Source organism: Macaca fascicularis, chromosome 12, assembly GCF_037993035.2.
Source record: "Macaca fascicularis isolate 582-1 chromosome 12, T2T-MFA8v1.1".
NCBI classification, from domain to species: domain Eukaryota; kingdom Metazoa; phylum Chordata; class Mammalia; order Primates; family Cercopithecidae; genus Macaca; species Macaca fascicularis.
This window is the reverse complement of record NC_088386.1, coordinates 93363205-93379711: the sequence shown is the minus strand read 5'-3', so window position 1 is coordinate 93379711 and position 16507 is coordinate 93363205. Positions and strand designations below refer to the sequence as shown.

Below are 16507 nucleotides of genomic sequence, written 5' to 3'. Positions count from 1 at the left end.
AACAAAAATAAAAATAATTAGTTAATTAATCATTAATTTTTTTTTAATGCAATCTTCTTCCAAAGGCGATCACAAGGCTGTTGGAGGCTGGAGCCGCTAAGTCGCCCCCTACCGCGCGGGTGGCTTCGTCCGGGACCATTCCAGAGGCTGTGCCACTGCTGGAGGTGCTCAGCGGGGCCGGGACCCGCTTGGGGCACGGTCCGGGGCGGGCACCGGAGCCCGACTAGGCTGAGCGGCAGGTCCTGACGAAGCCACCCGCGCGGCCCCGCCCGCCTGGCGGGATGAGTGACGGCGGCAACAGGTGCAGAGAGGCGTCCGCGGCTTCTCAGGAGCCCCCGAGTTTGGCGCGTCAGGCCCCGAGAGTCAGAGTTTGACTCTAGAACCTTCTTCGCATTACACCAGTCTTCGGAAGTCGCCCGTCAATCGGCTTCTTCCAGCCCAGTAAAGGCTTAAGGTCACCTCAACCTCTCGAAACCCACCAGTCCCAGAGGCCGACTCTTCTCAAGTGGAGGAGACGGGAAGGCGTGCCGTGCATGGAGCTTTGCCCGACCGCTCGCTCTCTCTTCCCCAGCCGTCTGAGAGCAGGCGAGAGGGGTCCCAGAACAGAGCCCTCGCTCCGCACGCCCCACGCCTGCCCCGCTGTGCCGTGCGCTCTGCCCCTGAGACGCCCCGGCTCGGAGTCCCAGAGCCGCAGCCGAAACTCGCCCGCCCGCGCCCCTCTCCAGCTTGCGGCGCCCGCCCGCACCGCCGCCTGCCACCCGAGGCGACGCCGTCTGCTTCTCCCCACCCGCCAGGTGGCAGGTTCAGGGCCCGGGTCTGAGCCTGCTCCCCTGCAGCTGCCACCGCCGCCCTCGCCGCCAGGGGGCGAGAGTCCCAGGCAGGACAAGCAGCGCTGCTGCCTTGGCGTGAAGGTGGTTTCAAACTTTAGGCTTCTCTTCCCTACCCGCGTCTCTGAAGAGCAGAGAGGAAGATGGAAACCGAGTCCGGGCAGGTGAGTACGGCGATCAGGGCCCCAGGGCGCGGGGTAGTGGGGAGAAGGAGCAGCGTGGAGCCGGTCCCTGAGCGCCTGGAGGGGCAAGGTGAAGACCCCAAACGCTCGCTATCTGGTTAGGAAGAAACGTGGCCAGGTGCCCCATCGACCGCTGCCAGGAGCCGCCCGCCCGCAGACCTCGTCTGGCTGTGTCATGGGGGTCAGGAAGGCGCCGCCACGGGGCCTGGACTGGGTGTAGACGGGCCAGGGGACCTCAGGCGCAGATGTTTCGGGAGGCGGCGGGCTGCCGGGCACCCAGCGGAGTCCGAGCAGATAAACTGCTTTCCCGCCGAAATTGGGCTAGGCAGCGTCTTTGACGCTCCCTCCGGCCGAACTTCGACCCATCGGCCCAGAGCGAGGAGTTGTCAGGGCGGTCGACGCCTCCACTCCCCGACTGGTCAGCGAGGACCGGAAGGTCTGAGAGACCTCGCGGGGGCCCGCCTGTGGCCCAGGTGGGATCCGGACACTGTAGCACTGGCTGTGCACCCGAGCCAGTCAGGGCGGACTTGGGGAAGTGAAGAAAGACGGCCCACACAGGCCCGAGGCGCAGCGGCAACGTGCCGTCCCGCCCCGCCCCGTCCCGCCGCCAGCAGCCAATCAGGGAGCGCCGCGCGAGGGGGGGGACCAGCTGCGCACGAGGCCAGCGGCGGGGTCTGTGCCGTTGAGGGTTCCCGCCACTGCTGCTGGCGGATTTGCGGGGCAAAATTTCTCGCTGGCTAGCCTTCTTTTCCCTCCCGCACTTTGGTGGGGAGGGGGTGGATCCTCGTTTTGGTGCCCAAGTTCACGATGACCCGAGAGAACTCGAGGAAGTTGTCGCCGCGGCCATTTCCCCCAGTGCCGCAACTTGCTGGCCTTGGAGGGGGAGGAGCGCCGAGGCAGTGACTGCGACGGTTAGCCCGCCCGTTCCTGCTGTCTTCCTTTGCAAAATAGATGCTAGATCTCGAGGTTGACTTAAGGGGAGGAGCCAGTGAGGGCACATTGCTTTGGAGGAGAAGTTTAATAAACTCTCTAGTGCTGGAAGTTTTAACAAGCGGAGGAGACTTCAGACCCGACAACAGTCCCCTTCTAGGTGCTTCCGTAACACGTGCGGAATTTATTGCTAGTTAGAATTTGAGGCTTTCTTTGTTGTTTAACTCAATGCATCACTAATTGTTAATAATGAACTTAGATGTTGCCTCTACCTAAGCCTTGCTATTGCTAACATTAAAATATTTCGTAGGCCTGGTGTGGTGGCTCACGCCTGTAATCCCAACACGTTGGGAGGCTGAGGTGAGCGGATCACGAGGTCAGGAGATCGAGACCATCCTGTCCAACATGGTGAAACCCTGTGTCTACTAAAAATACAAAAAAATTAGTGCACGCCTGTAGTCTCAGCTACTCGGGAGGCTGACGCAGGAGAATCTCTTGAACCGGGGAGGCAGAGGTTGCAGTGAGCTGAAATCACGCCACTGCACTCCAGCCTGGTGACGAGCGAGACTCCGTCTCAAATATATATATATATACACATATACACATGTGTATATATATATAGAATATATATATATACACACATATACACATGTGTATATATATATAGAATATATATATATACACACATATACACATGTGTATATATATATAGTAGACTGCTGTTATACTGTATTCTTTTGCCTTCAGCCTATTTGGCATATCGTGAGCAGGTCTCTCCTGAAGAAATGATTCACTTTTAGTCGTTCAACAGATATTCATTGAGCACCTGCTGTGTACTGTCAGTACTTTAGATGCTGCCGTGAAAAAAGCAAAACTCCTGCCCTAGTGCATTACATAATAGTGGAGACGGATAATGGACATAATAAGTAAATTATATCGTATGTTAGAAAATGATGAGGGAGAAAAATTAAGCAAAGCGAGCCCACATTAGAGCAGGAGCCTTAGGGACTGGAGGAGAGTGAAGTGAATTGAGTGTGAAAGGTTTTTCTTTTCTCAGGGAGTATCCTTTAGTTTCTCGAGATTGGAAATAAAGCACTGTTTACTTCCGTTCATTTCATCCTTCCCTCGATGAAATATAATGGGGTTTGTCTTTTACTTAAACTTGCAAACAAATTAGTACATCTTATTTTCAATAAGAGAATTTCATGAAGAATGATTTTTTTAATTTAGCAAATAGGTAACTTTGACACTGTAAACAAATGGGCAGAAAGACAAGATTACATCTAGTAGAGCTGTTATATTATTTCTAGCAATACAAAATCCACAGTTGAAAAATACTAAGCATTCCAGAATTACCCATTCTGAGCATTATATCCTACTGAGCAAAGTGACTGATGTCACAAATAACCTCCAAGTGCCCAGAGAGAAAGTTGTTAAGATTAGATTCCCAGTTTCTTTCACTGGAAACTACAACATAGTAATTATTAAATGTGGTGGCTTTTCCGTGTTTTAAAAGAAGTATTTACGTATTCCCTTATTAGGAGTATGTACTTCCTTAAGGCTGGATGGAGAAGAGAGCCCATAAGGTCCAGCCTATAGCCCAATTGCCACTCCTGCCCTAGTCATTTCTCTGTACATCTTGCAAAGATTAATTGAGGGATTGTGATTGTATTGACCAGAGAAGAAAGAACACAAATTTGAAAAAGAACAACTCTATTACCTGAGCTGGAAATTCATTTTCATGTGTTTGTTTCTCAGAGAATTTGAATTATGAACTTCAAGATTTGTTATTTTCTTTTTCTTTCTTTTTGAGACGGGGTCTCGCTTTATTGCCCAGGCTGGGGTTGAACTCCTGACCTCAAGCAATCCTCCTGCCTCAGCCTCCCAAGCAACTGGGATTACAGGCACAAGCCACAACACCCAGTTTACTTCAAGTTTTTTGAAGCACACATTTAGGATATTAGACTGTCTCAGAAGTGTGTTTAGTGTTTCCAGATGGAAAATAATTCACCAGTTCTTGAATTGGTTTCTCTTCTACATGATTCTCAAGTCCTGGTTTTCTTTCAGTTATACCTTAAAAGTCTATTATTTTACCATTCTGCAAAGGCTTATACATTTATATATGTTTATTAAAATTTAAATTAGATCCTCTAACTTATCGTTGTGAACATATGGATATGTACTGAGCTAATTCTTTGGAATAAACATTTATGAGCTATAAGTATATAATTTTTAACAAAATCAGTCCAATCTTCAAAATGACAAGTGCATTTAAAATTTTGACCTTCAGGCTGAAAATGGTGAATGTGAATGTTACAGTTTATTAACTTATCAATGACCATTAGTTAAAGACCACCAGGAACACAAGCGTCATTTAGTGAAGTTGGGTCTGTTAATCGTTCAAACAAAGGAAAACAGAAACCATGGGGCCTCTCAATCAGAAGGTGTTAGAACTCATAGGATATAGGCTTGTGTTGAGCAATTTTTAGAGAGGGTTTAAGGAAGCAGGGCTTTACTCTGGAATGTATATCGTCAGGAAATGGTAGTAATTCTATGATTGGATGTGTTAACTTTTATCTAAAAGGAAAGAAAAATGGATCGAGGCCAAAACTATAACTAATAAAGAAGGGGCAGTCACTCATATCAGCCAGAATGGAGGGATGTTTGGTTATTATTGGATTTGGGCAATGCGTTTTTTTTAGTCAGCCTTCGAACATGATTGTGGAGTGGTCTTGTTTTTAATCTTAATCCATCAGAGTCACAGGGTGACTTTGTCTGATGTTGGTATTCTGTTAATGAGAAAACACCACAGCCTAGCCGTGAGTGCCAGGCCAACTCCTAACAACACCAGGGCCCAGCTGATTGTGTCAGGCTGGGACTGTTTTTCTCTTTCTCAAACATCTTCATGAGTTTAATATTCCCCTGAACAATTAAGTAATCGGTTTGATAATAATATAAGCATTTTAAGTAATGTACTTAATATTTAAAATCTCTATACTGGAGTAGATTCTGTGTTTCCTAGTTCTGTTGCTCTAAAAAGCTCTTAGCTCTAATTATAATTTTTATAATATTAAAAGTAAAGCCTAGAATACTATATTTTACCTAAATGACTCATCTTTTTTAAAGATACATTTTCAGTCTGCATCAAAAGCAGACTGCATTATACCCAGTGCAAAAAGTGTAAAAGAATTTTATTTTACAGCAAACATCAAACCAGATGCAAACAGATTCATTATCTCCATCCCCTAATCCTGTGTCGCCTGTGCCTTTGAATAACCCAACAAGTGCCCCAAGATATGGAACAGTGATCCCTAATCGCATCTTTGTAGGAGGAATTGACTTTAAGGTACCTATTTATGCATGCAGTAAAGTGTATTTTTTCATTAGAAGTCTTTATTTCTCAGAAATTGTTTATTTGTGCAGCTATAAAATCATAACATATTTGCATAATGATTAATAGATTTCAAATTTCCTTCTTATAAAGAATCTTTCGAACCAACATGTAGGTTACATAAAGTATAAAAACTGTTTGTTCAATGTCAAATACAAGGAAATTGAGCCTCATTGACTTGCTGTAGGCTCCTAGCCAGCCACATAGTGACAGAGTGAGACTAGAAGCCTCGTTTTCTGTCTCATAGCTCCACACTCTTCCATACCAGAACTAATTATACTTTCTTGCCTATACTCCAATAGCCAAAATAATGAATGATTATAATTTTCAGAAGAGACTCAATTCTTTAAAAACTTAGTTTTATGAAATACTATTTCTTTATCCCAACTCTTATCTCAGATTCCTGAGCAACCTCCTAGGCGTCTATTCTTTGCAAAGCACTTTCTATGTTAGAGTTTAGGATTTGATTACCAGAAAACTCCTGTGTCCTTGTCAAAATAAAGCATCTTAAAAATAATATATTTAAGCAGAAAAAAATAACTACTCAGTACTAGACTTAGTACCTGGGTGCCTAAATAATCTGTACAACAAACCCCCATGACGATTTATCTTTATAACAAATCTGCACGTGTACCCCGAACCTAAAATAAAAGTTTTTTAAAAAGTAATATATTTACATCATGTAATCAGCTATTCCACTCTTCCAAGGAAGCATAGTTCATGAGATGATGTGCAGTGCCCCCCACCCCGCATGAGTAAACACCTACAAGAAAGGCATGCATAGATACTGTAAGTGGAATACTCTTACTTTCAAATGGATATATGGAAGGATTTCCAAGACTCTATTTTACATATTAGAAATTATAGGGAGAGTTATTTTGGACAAAAAAAAAACTTTCCTTATACCATTAGGTGTGATATTTGACATTTATAACTCACTATTTCCATATAATCAATCTGTTACAATTTGGGTGGAATTTCTTTTTTCCTGCACAAGAGAAATGTTACACTTAGTGTATTTGCCAAAACAATGAGTCTTAAACAAGTATATGATTGTTTCACTAAAAATAAAGTAAGAAAAATTATTTCTTATAAAATATTTATTTTTAAAAAGGTTTTCTGTATCTGTGGAAAATACTGATGACTGGCAAAAATGTTCAATTTGGGAATTCATTTATATTACAATAGCTTAGCATGTTTTTAAAAATAAGTTATCAATAAATATAAATATGTGTATGGCCAAGTTATTTTAGGTTACTGAAGCCCATCAGCTGCAGCATGAACTTTGGAAACGGTTGTTATAAGGCAGCCATAGCTTTACGGTAACTGCTAGGGCTCCCTCCTGTATGCTTATACCTTTTTCAAAACCACAGATAAAGTCCAGCAAGGAAATAATTTACTGTAATAGCAAGTAGTCACAGACTTTTTAACCTTTCATTTTTAGAAGCGAACAGACTATCTCTCTTAATGCTTACTTTTCTTGACTGTCCCTTTGTCACTGAAGAAGTGGAGCTACAAAATTCAGCTGTGATTATTCTACCAGAGAATAGTTGGAATTAATTTGTATTCAAATATCTAGTAACAATTCTTATTCTAGCATTGATTTCATTTCCTGTTAACTGAAATAAAAGGCATTCAGTTTTTCTTAGATTGAATCAGTATTTGTCATTATCCAGCTTAGCAGGCTTTATGTTACCAGCTAAAAACCAATAGTATATGTAAGTAGTGAGGTGACAGTTGAACTCAAAAGGCATAGCTCTGCACTAAGGCATGTCTTTTTCTGGTGTATATAAAGAAATTTTTTTCTAGAGAAAAGTTACTCTTGTAGACAAACAATTACAGCTAAACCTGAAAATGAAATTGCAATGAATTTAGTGTCAGCATTCTGAGAAAAGGTGATATGAGTCTATTATCAGACTATTTTGATTAGAAAAACAGATATGCCAAAACCATCTTTGTAGATACTTTGTATGTTTTAAATGTAATTATGATTCCAATTTTTATTTTACTCTCAAAACAATGTCTGAATTTAGCTGAAATGTATATTGAGTACAGATAAGGAATCTAATAACTTTAAATCTTATAGTCACTCCATTGTTCTCACAGTTGAGTTGAAGCACTTTTGGAAATACATTCCTTTCCTAAAACTGACTTAAGAAAGGAGTTCCTGAGACTACTGATTAAAATAGAATGACTGGTGTAGGCCAACATAACCTAGTTCCAGTGCCGTGAGTGTCTCTGAGCCACAAGAGCCAATAGTAATATACCCTTACTATGGAAATAGCATTCCTAATCCAAATTGGTTTTTAAAAAACTGGCCAGCTAGCGAACAAGAATCATAAAGACTTCTTTAAATAATGAGCTTTGTAGTTTTAAAATAATTCAGCTTACATTTTTATTGACATATAGTAATTTAACAACATAGCTATTGTATAAAGCAAGGTATTTATTTTGATTTTAATCACCTGGTGGTTTATGCACTGTTTTGATCATGAGAGGCATTTTTCATGCATCTTATCTATAACTTTTTCTGTCTCCAGAGCAAGCATGAGAATTATTCATCTTTTATCAACTAAAAAATGTTTTTTAATGTTTTCTTTTTATGCCATTAGACAAATGAAAGTGATTTAAGAAAATTTTTTTCCCAGTATGGGTCTGTGAAAGAAGTGAAGATTGTAAATGACAGAGCTGGAGTATCCAAAGGGTTAGTATCATTATAGATTGTCTATAGAATTAACAACTCTATTTTCATTGGATTACTAGGTTTTTGTATGCCAGTTTACTTTGGTTCCATTTTCCAGCGGAGACTATCATGCCCTCTTCTTTCCTCCTACCTTTTGATTTCCTATTTTGTTTGTGTGTGTGTGTGTGTGTGTGTGTGTGTGTGTGTGTGTGTATTTTGGAGGGAGGAGACACTGTAGTATTTCTTAATTTGTTGGGAAGTTATTCCTGCATGGGTGGAGGGACCATTCAGTGTTAGGCAGCAAGCACTTAATGTGAGTAGCAGATGTACATTAGCTGAGGAATGAGAAGCTAAACGAATCAGATTCTTTTGGAATTGTATCCCTGCTTTAGGCTATAGAGAGCTTTATTTGAAAACAGCTGACACCAAGAAATGTCTGTAGGTTGTGCCTCAGAGACCTAATTGGGGGACCAATATGAGAAATATAATTCTAGTGAGAATGATTTTGAATTGCCCTATCAATGATAATGAAAATAAGAAGAAAGCAATAGACTGTGTCTTTAAATGTATAGAGCTGTTTCAGTGGATTGTTATGTGTACAAAGCCGAATTTCAGAAAAAAAAAAAAAGGTAGCTTGCATAGTACACTCACTTAAGGAGTTGGACTGCAAAGTTAAAAGAAAATAGATAAGGCAGTAAAGTATTGTATTTATTTTCTTGAAAGAGAGGCAAGACACATATTTATAGGCTTAAGAAAAGGGACCCATTGCGGTGGTATTAGTGAGAAACAACATTAGACAGATGGATACTCTGGAAGAGATGGGATTCTACAGAAAGGTTATTTTTAAATAAATGAGATACTTCCTCAGAATGCCAAACAATATTAAGATGAAGTGAGATTTACCTCTTTTGTTTTACTAACAGAATTTGCAATGTTTTGGTAATATCCATTTTTTAATCATTGAAAAACATACATGGAAATGTAAACTGTATTTTATGCCTTTTCCACTGGGTGGTGTGTGTGTTCTACAAAAAAAAAAAAAAATGTAAAAATAATTCCTTAACTCTTTTAATATTTGGGCAAATAGATGAAGAGAAATTCCTTTGTTTAAAAGAAGAAACTTGGTATATGATCCAGTAATTATGAATTGAAGAAAATAGTGAAGATATTTAGCATTACTCAGAAGAGTTTCCTTAAGTTATCTAAATAGCAATTATGTTTTGAGAGAGACACTTTTTCTTTCTTTTGTTACCTTTTTCTCTACCTATTTTGGCTTTTTGGACATGGAGCACATTATTTATGTGTATTTGTATCTTGAACATTATATGAATTGTGTTTGAAGTTAATTATGTATGAAAAACAGATATGAAATCTGCATTGTACATATTTTTAATAGATATTGTTTGGGAAATATACTAATAATTACATTATCAGTTATATGTGCTAATAATAATAACTAAATAATATATTTACATAGTCATTCACCAATGTAAGAAATTTTATTGTGTTGAAATGTTTAATTTTTTAGTTATTTTTCAACTTTGATTTCTCTTAGCCAAACTTCTATTAGTTTAATAGGAGATTATCGCTCTGAATTGAAATTTATTGCATCCCAATTTTTAAGCCACGGCATGAATCTCTTGTGCTTTTCTTCCTTGCATATAGCTGAGGGCTGAAGCTGTTTCAGGATCTCAGGGTTTTTTTTTTTTCTTTTAGTTCCCTGACTAAGGGAGGTGACAGTGTTAAACTGTGAGTGATTCTTCTAAGATTCCCATGCTAGTGCAGCATAGAAAGATGCCTACTTCTACAGTGGCCCATTATTTAAAAGCAAAATTTTAAAACATTTTAATATAATTAATATAACATTCTAAGAAAATGATTAATTAGTAATAATTAATGCATTTATTTAGGTATGGTTTCGTCACTTTTGAAACACAAGAAGATGCACAAAAAATTTTACAAGAGGTATGATCTTTTGGTGTATTTAACTTCATTTCTGGAACTTTTGTATTTGAAACTAATCTTTTCAGGGTTCGAATACAGTAATCAATTGCTTTTTTAAAAAGGTTTGCATTGGCATTGGTCTGTAGGAAACTTAATCTGCAGAAGAGCAAATTCCAAAATCATTACGAGTATGGTTGTGAAACTGTAATATAATGTTTCGCTTTATTTACTTCAACTAAGAACTTGGGGATATGTCTTTTGCAAAATGTTAATAGCATTTTGAATGTTTAAAAAACACTACAAATGTGGATTCCAACAGTGAGGTTATCTGAGATGATTTCCCTCCTGTGAAAAACATTATATATACTAAGAATATTCACAGAAAAAGCCTATAGCCAGCAATTCAGTGTGATAACTTTGTTAAGGCAAATATAACATTTAACTTTTTTAGAAAAATGTAGAATTTGAATTATATGTTATTAAAATCATATACAGTCAATTCTTGTTATTTGTGGCAGTTATGTTCTCTGTCATTGCTAGGAACACTGAATTAGCAAATGCTGAACTACTCTTTCTAGGGGAAATACAAGGTAAGGTTCCCAAGAACCTCTGGTCACAATATTGCCATCAACCTATCAATATATAACCTTGTTTTATGTGTTTTTCCATTTAAAGGCATCATATATAACAGATTACTGGTTCATTAACATTGAAACCATGGCCAACAGCACTATAATTCATGCTTGAATTAAGTACATCTAATATATATCTTCTCCATAAGGCCTATGACAGTCTTCTTGTGCTAGCCAGCACTTCAGCAATGCACATGGGGGCCATTTTAAATAGCAAAATCACCAACAAAAAAGCACAAAAATGGAGAAAGCGTGGCACTAAATAGAAAGCTCTCTCTTAGAGTATGAGCACTGGAACAAGAAGAAAGAATATCACCTTATTTGACCTCAGCTGGGAGCATGTGTATCAGGCTACTCAAATTTTCCGCCACTCTGCACATGTCCACTAATAACCTCAAAATTGCCACAAATATTAATTTTAGGATTACAAATAAATTTTGCAAATAGGTAAATTCACGAATACAGAATCCATGAGTAATGAGGATTGACTGTATTACAAATGGGGAATTGCGGTCAGACCCAGATCTATTTCAGTCTGAAGACTGCTCTTTCCCACTATTCCTTGCTGATTTGAAAGAATGTTATAGTCTGAATTTTTGAAATTCTTTCTAACTGGTTTTTCCTTATTTATTTTTTAATAATAGTGCTAAAATAATAAAATAATTTCCTTTTTCTTTATTTTAGGCTGAAAAACTTAATTACAAGGATAAGAAGCTGAACATTGGTCCAGCAATAAGAAAACAACAAGTAGGGATCCCTCGTATGTATTGAAAACTAATGTATTTTAAAATATTTTTGCATGGTTCTTTTTTGAAATATGAGACTTTTCATAGAACTTTATTAAAATATCATGTTTCTTTCATTTAATAGTTATTTTAGCAAAGTTGGTGGAAAAACTGAGTATTTTTTGCCACAAAATAATGTATCTCAATTTTTTTTGGTTGAGAAAAAACTTTATATACATAAAGATGCTTAAGTATATTCTGTGTAGTTATATCATTAAAGGAACAATCTTTCATGATGAAAATATCATTTAAAATAGCAAAAGTAATTAGTAATTTAATAATTTAGACTTACTAATGAGAAAAAATTTAATTAGAAAGTAATTTAAAATTAATCAGAGTAAAAATATTGAAAGTGAAAACATAGAACTAATATCAGAAACTCACTGCATGCTATGTACTGTAACCCAGCCAAGTGTGTCATAATTTTCAGAGGGACAATCCCTAAAGCTTTAGGAATTAGCTAAGTTATGTATCTACTTTCCCCAAATGTCTCTAATGCTTTCAATTCTATTATTCTTTCCTCACTCTTTCTATTTATTAAGTTAGGCATCTTTATAGTTAACTTTTTACCTTTAATATTTATTAATATTCCAAACAGTCTTTGGCTAGAAGGAGAAATGTGATGTAAAATTAATAACTAACTTATTTTCCCTTGGCCACATCCTAGTGTCTACGGGAATGTTTAAAACATTTGGTAATTATTATGTATAATCTGTTAACAAATTAATAGATTGTATTCATTTGGACTTTTATGCTTTTGACTTAGAAATAATAAATATTCAGTTAATACAGTTGCCACAACTACAACAAAAAAGAGATTGACGTATATTAAGTTTAATTTTGGCTTAGTATTTGTTAATTTAGGAGACAAAATATCCTCAGTAGGTTAATACAAAATGGAATGCACTAAATATGGCAGAACGCTGAATATTTTCAGACTATTGTTGTTACTTGCAAAGATTAAGCTAGAACATGTAGTAACAGTCCTTTAGCCCATTATCACCAGCAATATGTACTAAATAGTAACGTTCATAGTATGATCTACCAGTTGCTGAAATAGAAAATAAATCAGCACTATGCTGAATGCTTTCAAATATACTAATTGTTTTTTCAAAACTACTTAGTGGAAGGGTCAATGTTATGGGTTTTCATTTAATCTTCATAGAACCCCATGACGTATTATTATATCTATTTTTGTAAATAGAAAATTCAATCCCAAAAAGGTAAAGTCATTGTTTTAAAAATGTTTCTGCTGAAATACTCGTAGAGGAGAGTTAATCTTGGCATGTTGTGGTTCCTAACCCACTGCAGCATATTGGAATTGCAAATTTTCTTAAGTCTCACGATTTATGTAAAAACATCATGTATAATTTGCATTCTGTTCCATAATATCATATTGTTTATTTGAATATAAAAATGTTTCCCAAAAACAATTGAATAAAACTGATTCTGGAGGAAGATTACTATGTTCAGCCTCTGCTTTTTCATATCTCCTGGTATACCATCCATCCCTTATCCAACTTTGAGAAGTATGGGGTTAAATAGCCTAATGGTGAGTGGTGGCATTAGCCTTCAAATGCAGGACTGTTTGATTCCAAAGTTCTTTTGACTTTTCTGCAAAGAAAAATAGGTATTAAAAGTACATTTACAAATAAGGGATTCTTATCTTAGTTTTTTCTTAGGTCTGTCATTTCTTTCCGTCTCCATTACCAACACCTGAGTCCCAGCTAACCACTTTGTTTACCTTAATTCCTGGAAAATCATCCTAAGTGGTCTCTGTGAATCCAATCTTTCTCCCTTCCAATCCATCATTCACAAGGAAGCCGGAGTGATCTTTCAAAAGTGCACTTCTTATTGTCTTATGCTCAGCTTATTTTGAGATATTCTTCCCTTTTCTTTCCATGCTTTAGCCATCTAGCCTTCTTTCAGTTCCAGAACATACTATACTCCTGTTCTCAGAATCTAATATACTGTTTTCTTTACCTAGAATGTTCTTTGCCATCCAATTCATTCTTTAGAGCTTAGCTGAAACATCATTTCATCACAAATGTTCCACATATGTGTATATATAGAGATTTTTATATGTTTTATATATATATAATAATTGAAATGTTCAGTATCATACCCTATACTGCCTCATGTATTTATCAAAATTGTATTTAATTAATTAATTGTGTAATCAACTAATTACTATCTTCCCTACCAGACCTAACTTCTTTGAGGATACAGACCATCTCATGTCTAATTTTTTTATTTTTTGCTGTATCACTAGGGCCCAGTTCAATGCCTTGAGATAGTATGCACTGAAAATTTATTTATTTAGCAGGTAAAGCATGGTTCATGTTCTTTGAATAATAAACCATTATTGAATAATGAACCATTATCATTATCTTTGAATAATAGTTGAATAACTTTTGGGGGGAATCCATGGACCTCCAGAATTGCGTGTAAAATTGTGTTTGACTGTATATATATCTGAGGAAAAGGTCCCTGGTTTTCATCAGATTCTCAAAAAGATCTAATTAAGAACCATTAAAATAAATAATAACAATACTAGATCAAATGCAGTGAAAATATAAAAGCTGAGGAGCAATAGTATTACTTAAAGTGATAGGCCCGTGCTATTTGAAGTGTGGTTTGCAGACAGTATCAGTTCATTGGAAGCTGTCAAAATGCAAACTCTTAGGCCCTGTCCCAGATTTACTGACTCAGAATCTCTGAAGATAAGTCCCTGGAATTTGCATTTTAATAAACAATTTAGGTGATTCTAATTTATGTGAAACTTTGAGAAGCACTGGTACAGGTGGAAGAAGAATTGTCAGTTTCACTAATTTATATAACCTTGCTGGTTAAGACCCTAATCTAATTTGGCTAATTTAACTTTTAAAGTCTCCTCCATGACAAAAAAAAATATGTATATTATTTATTGTTTTTTGGTTTGTGGTGGGGGTTTATATAACTTGGCCTGGGAAACGAGATGGGGACCCCAGACTAGCCACATGAAGACTTGAGGTCATGTTTGCAACAGCAGCAGTTGTAGCAAAGGGAGACTAGATAGAGAATAGATCATAGAAAAGAGAGAGAAAAGAGAGCCATAGCATGAATGAATGTTTGCTGGTAGGATATCCAAAGAATTAGTAGGGTGGAACCAAAATGTCTTCAGGAAAGTAGAATCTTCTCCAACTCTACTGCCTCCATCATCTTTGAACTTTCAGAAATAAAAAGTCTAGCCAAGACCTTAGGAACTTTACTATAGTGTATATAGTCTTAAAGTAATTATACATAATTTATATTTGTACAAATAATTACTTTGCTGATGATAATCTAAATTGTTAAGCTCTGTGTAGCATACTGGTGTTGGAATCTGAATTGATACATATTTAGTATTTCTATTAGCATTGTTTATCTTTTCTTTTAATCATCTTAAACTAAAAGCTTTAAGGTATTGAGTTTAAAAATACATGCTTCAAAGATACTTTGACATAAGGAAGTTTTTTTAAATACCTGTGACATTCCATTTTTACCATAGCTACAAAGGTATATTAAGATAAATATTTTTCTGAAGTGTTTAGAAACTACATTTTTAACAGTTAAATTGAACGTTTTAATTATTATTATTTAATCTTTGCTTTAGGTTCTAGTATAATGCCAGCAGCTGGAACAATGTATCTAACAACTTCAACTGGATATCCTTATACTTACCATAATGGTGTTGCTTATTTTCATACTCCAGAGGTAACTTCTGTCCCACCACCTTGGCCTGTAAGTAATTTCATTTAAAAAGGATTTCTACCTATTACTTATTGATTTTTTTAATGTTTGTTTTATTTCTGAAATATTTCAACCACAGATAATTACAAATAATAACACACGTCAACTAAATTTAATAGACATCAACATTTTGCAACATTTACTTAAGTTCTTAAAATGGGGAGTAAAGTAAGACAGCTTCATGTCAGTTTTCCTTACCTTCTTTCCTGTTCAGAAGTAAGCAGAATATCTTTCCTATTCATTTCATATATTTTTACTACAAATATATGTATTCATAAATGACATCTAGTATTGTTTTAGTGGTTTTTAAACACTGTATAAATAATCTGGTTTTTACACTCAGCATTATATTTTTGAGATCAAACCATGTTTGTCTCTTTTTAGATTATATCACATTGATCCTTGTATATGTAGTTCACCTATTTTAATATTTTATAATATTTCATTGTATGAGTGTATTACAATTTTTTATATTCCTCTATTGATGGACATTTTAAGTTTTTTCTACAAACAAGGTTACATTGAATACCCAGATCTTGTATGTATTATGTGAGGGTTTTTCTGGGTGGGGCAGTGGTTTTCTAAGGTTTTACTTATTATATAAATTATCTCTGAATTTTTTTGAAATATTATGAAAACAGTCACTCATTTTTAAGTTGATATCTGAAGTTTATTATAAGTTTAAATAGTTTAGGAATATTGTATATTGTAGGTTTATATATTTTCATCAAAACTTTGTATCTGTAGATTTAGCTTACTTAATAGTGGAAAGTGTCTGCTCTATAACTCAGTTAACAAAGCCGGTCAACCAAATAAAACTACTGAATAAAACTTGCTTTTAGAAAATTCCGACTTTATTTTTAAACTCAAATAAATGATTTAATATGTATCCATGTGACCATCGGCTAATTTAAGTTTGTTCCCTAGATGAAATAAGTATCATCTCCCCTTTAATACTTCTTATGCAAGCTCTTTCTACTTTGCCTTCTCTCATTTCTCAGGGCATTGCCCTCTTGAGTTGTATATCTGTTTGATGCCCTGTTGGTATTTACATTCCTGAACAAAGCATTATAGCAAGATCCAGAAGGAGAGAGAAATACACCTTTCTTTAGGGAAGGAAAAAGGTGATGGTGAAAGGAGAGATTTTAAAAGAAGAATACATATTACACAGACACAGTCACAGGCAGATCACATCAGAAAGCAGTACATATGAAGTTTAGAATATGAAAATTCATACTCTTAAAGTTATTCATGCCCATGTATTTATTACTGGAAAATTTTTGTACTTCCCTAATGTACCTTGGCCTAGGCTAGGATATATACATAGAATTTCACATTCATGAAATATGCATATCTTTGACT

General features: G+C 36.7%; 1 protein-coding gene across 2 annotated transcripts in view; it reads left to right on the top strand.

Moving 5' to 3' along the window:
• Positions 1-400: 400 nt before the first annotated feature.
• Positions 401-16507, top strand: part of BOLL (boule homolog, RNA binding protein) — a 60122-nt gene continuing 44015 nt past the window's right edge. For both annotated transcript variants that reach the window (XM_065525828.2, XM_005573836.5), the window contains exons 1-6: positions 401-991; positions 5142-5285; positions 7943-8034; positions 9924-9978; positions 11274-11349; positions 15009-15136. In XM_065525828.2, the coding sequence (XP_065381900.1) occupies positions 971-991; positions 5142-5285; positions 7943-8034; positions 9924-9978; positions 11274-11349; positions 15009-15136 (516 nt within the window). In that variant the 5' untranslated portion in view covers positions 401-970. The remainder of the gene's footprint in view (positions 992-5141; positions 5286-7942; positions 8035-9923; positions 9979-11273; positions 11350-15008; positions 15137-16507) is intronic.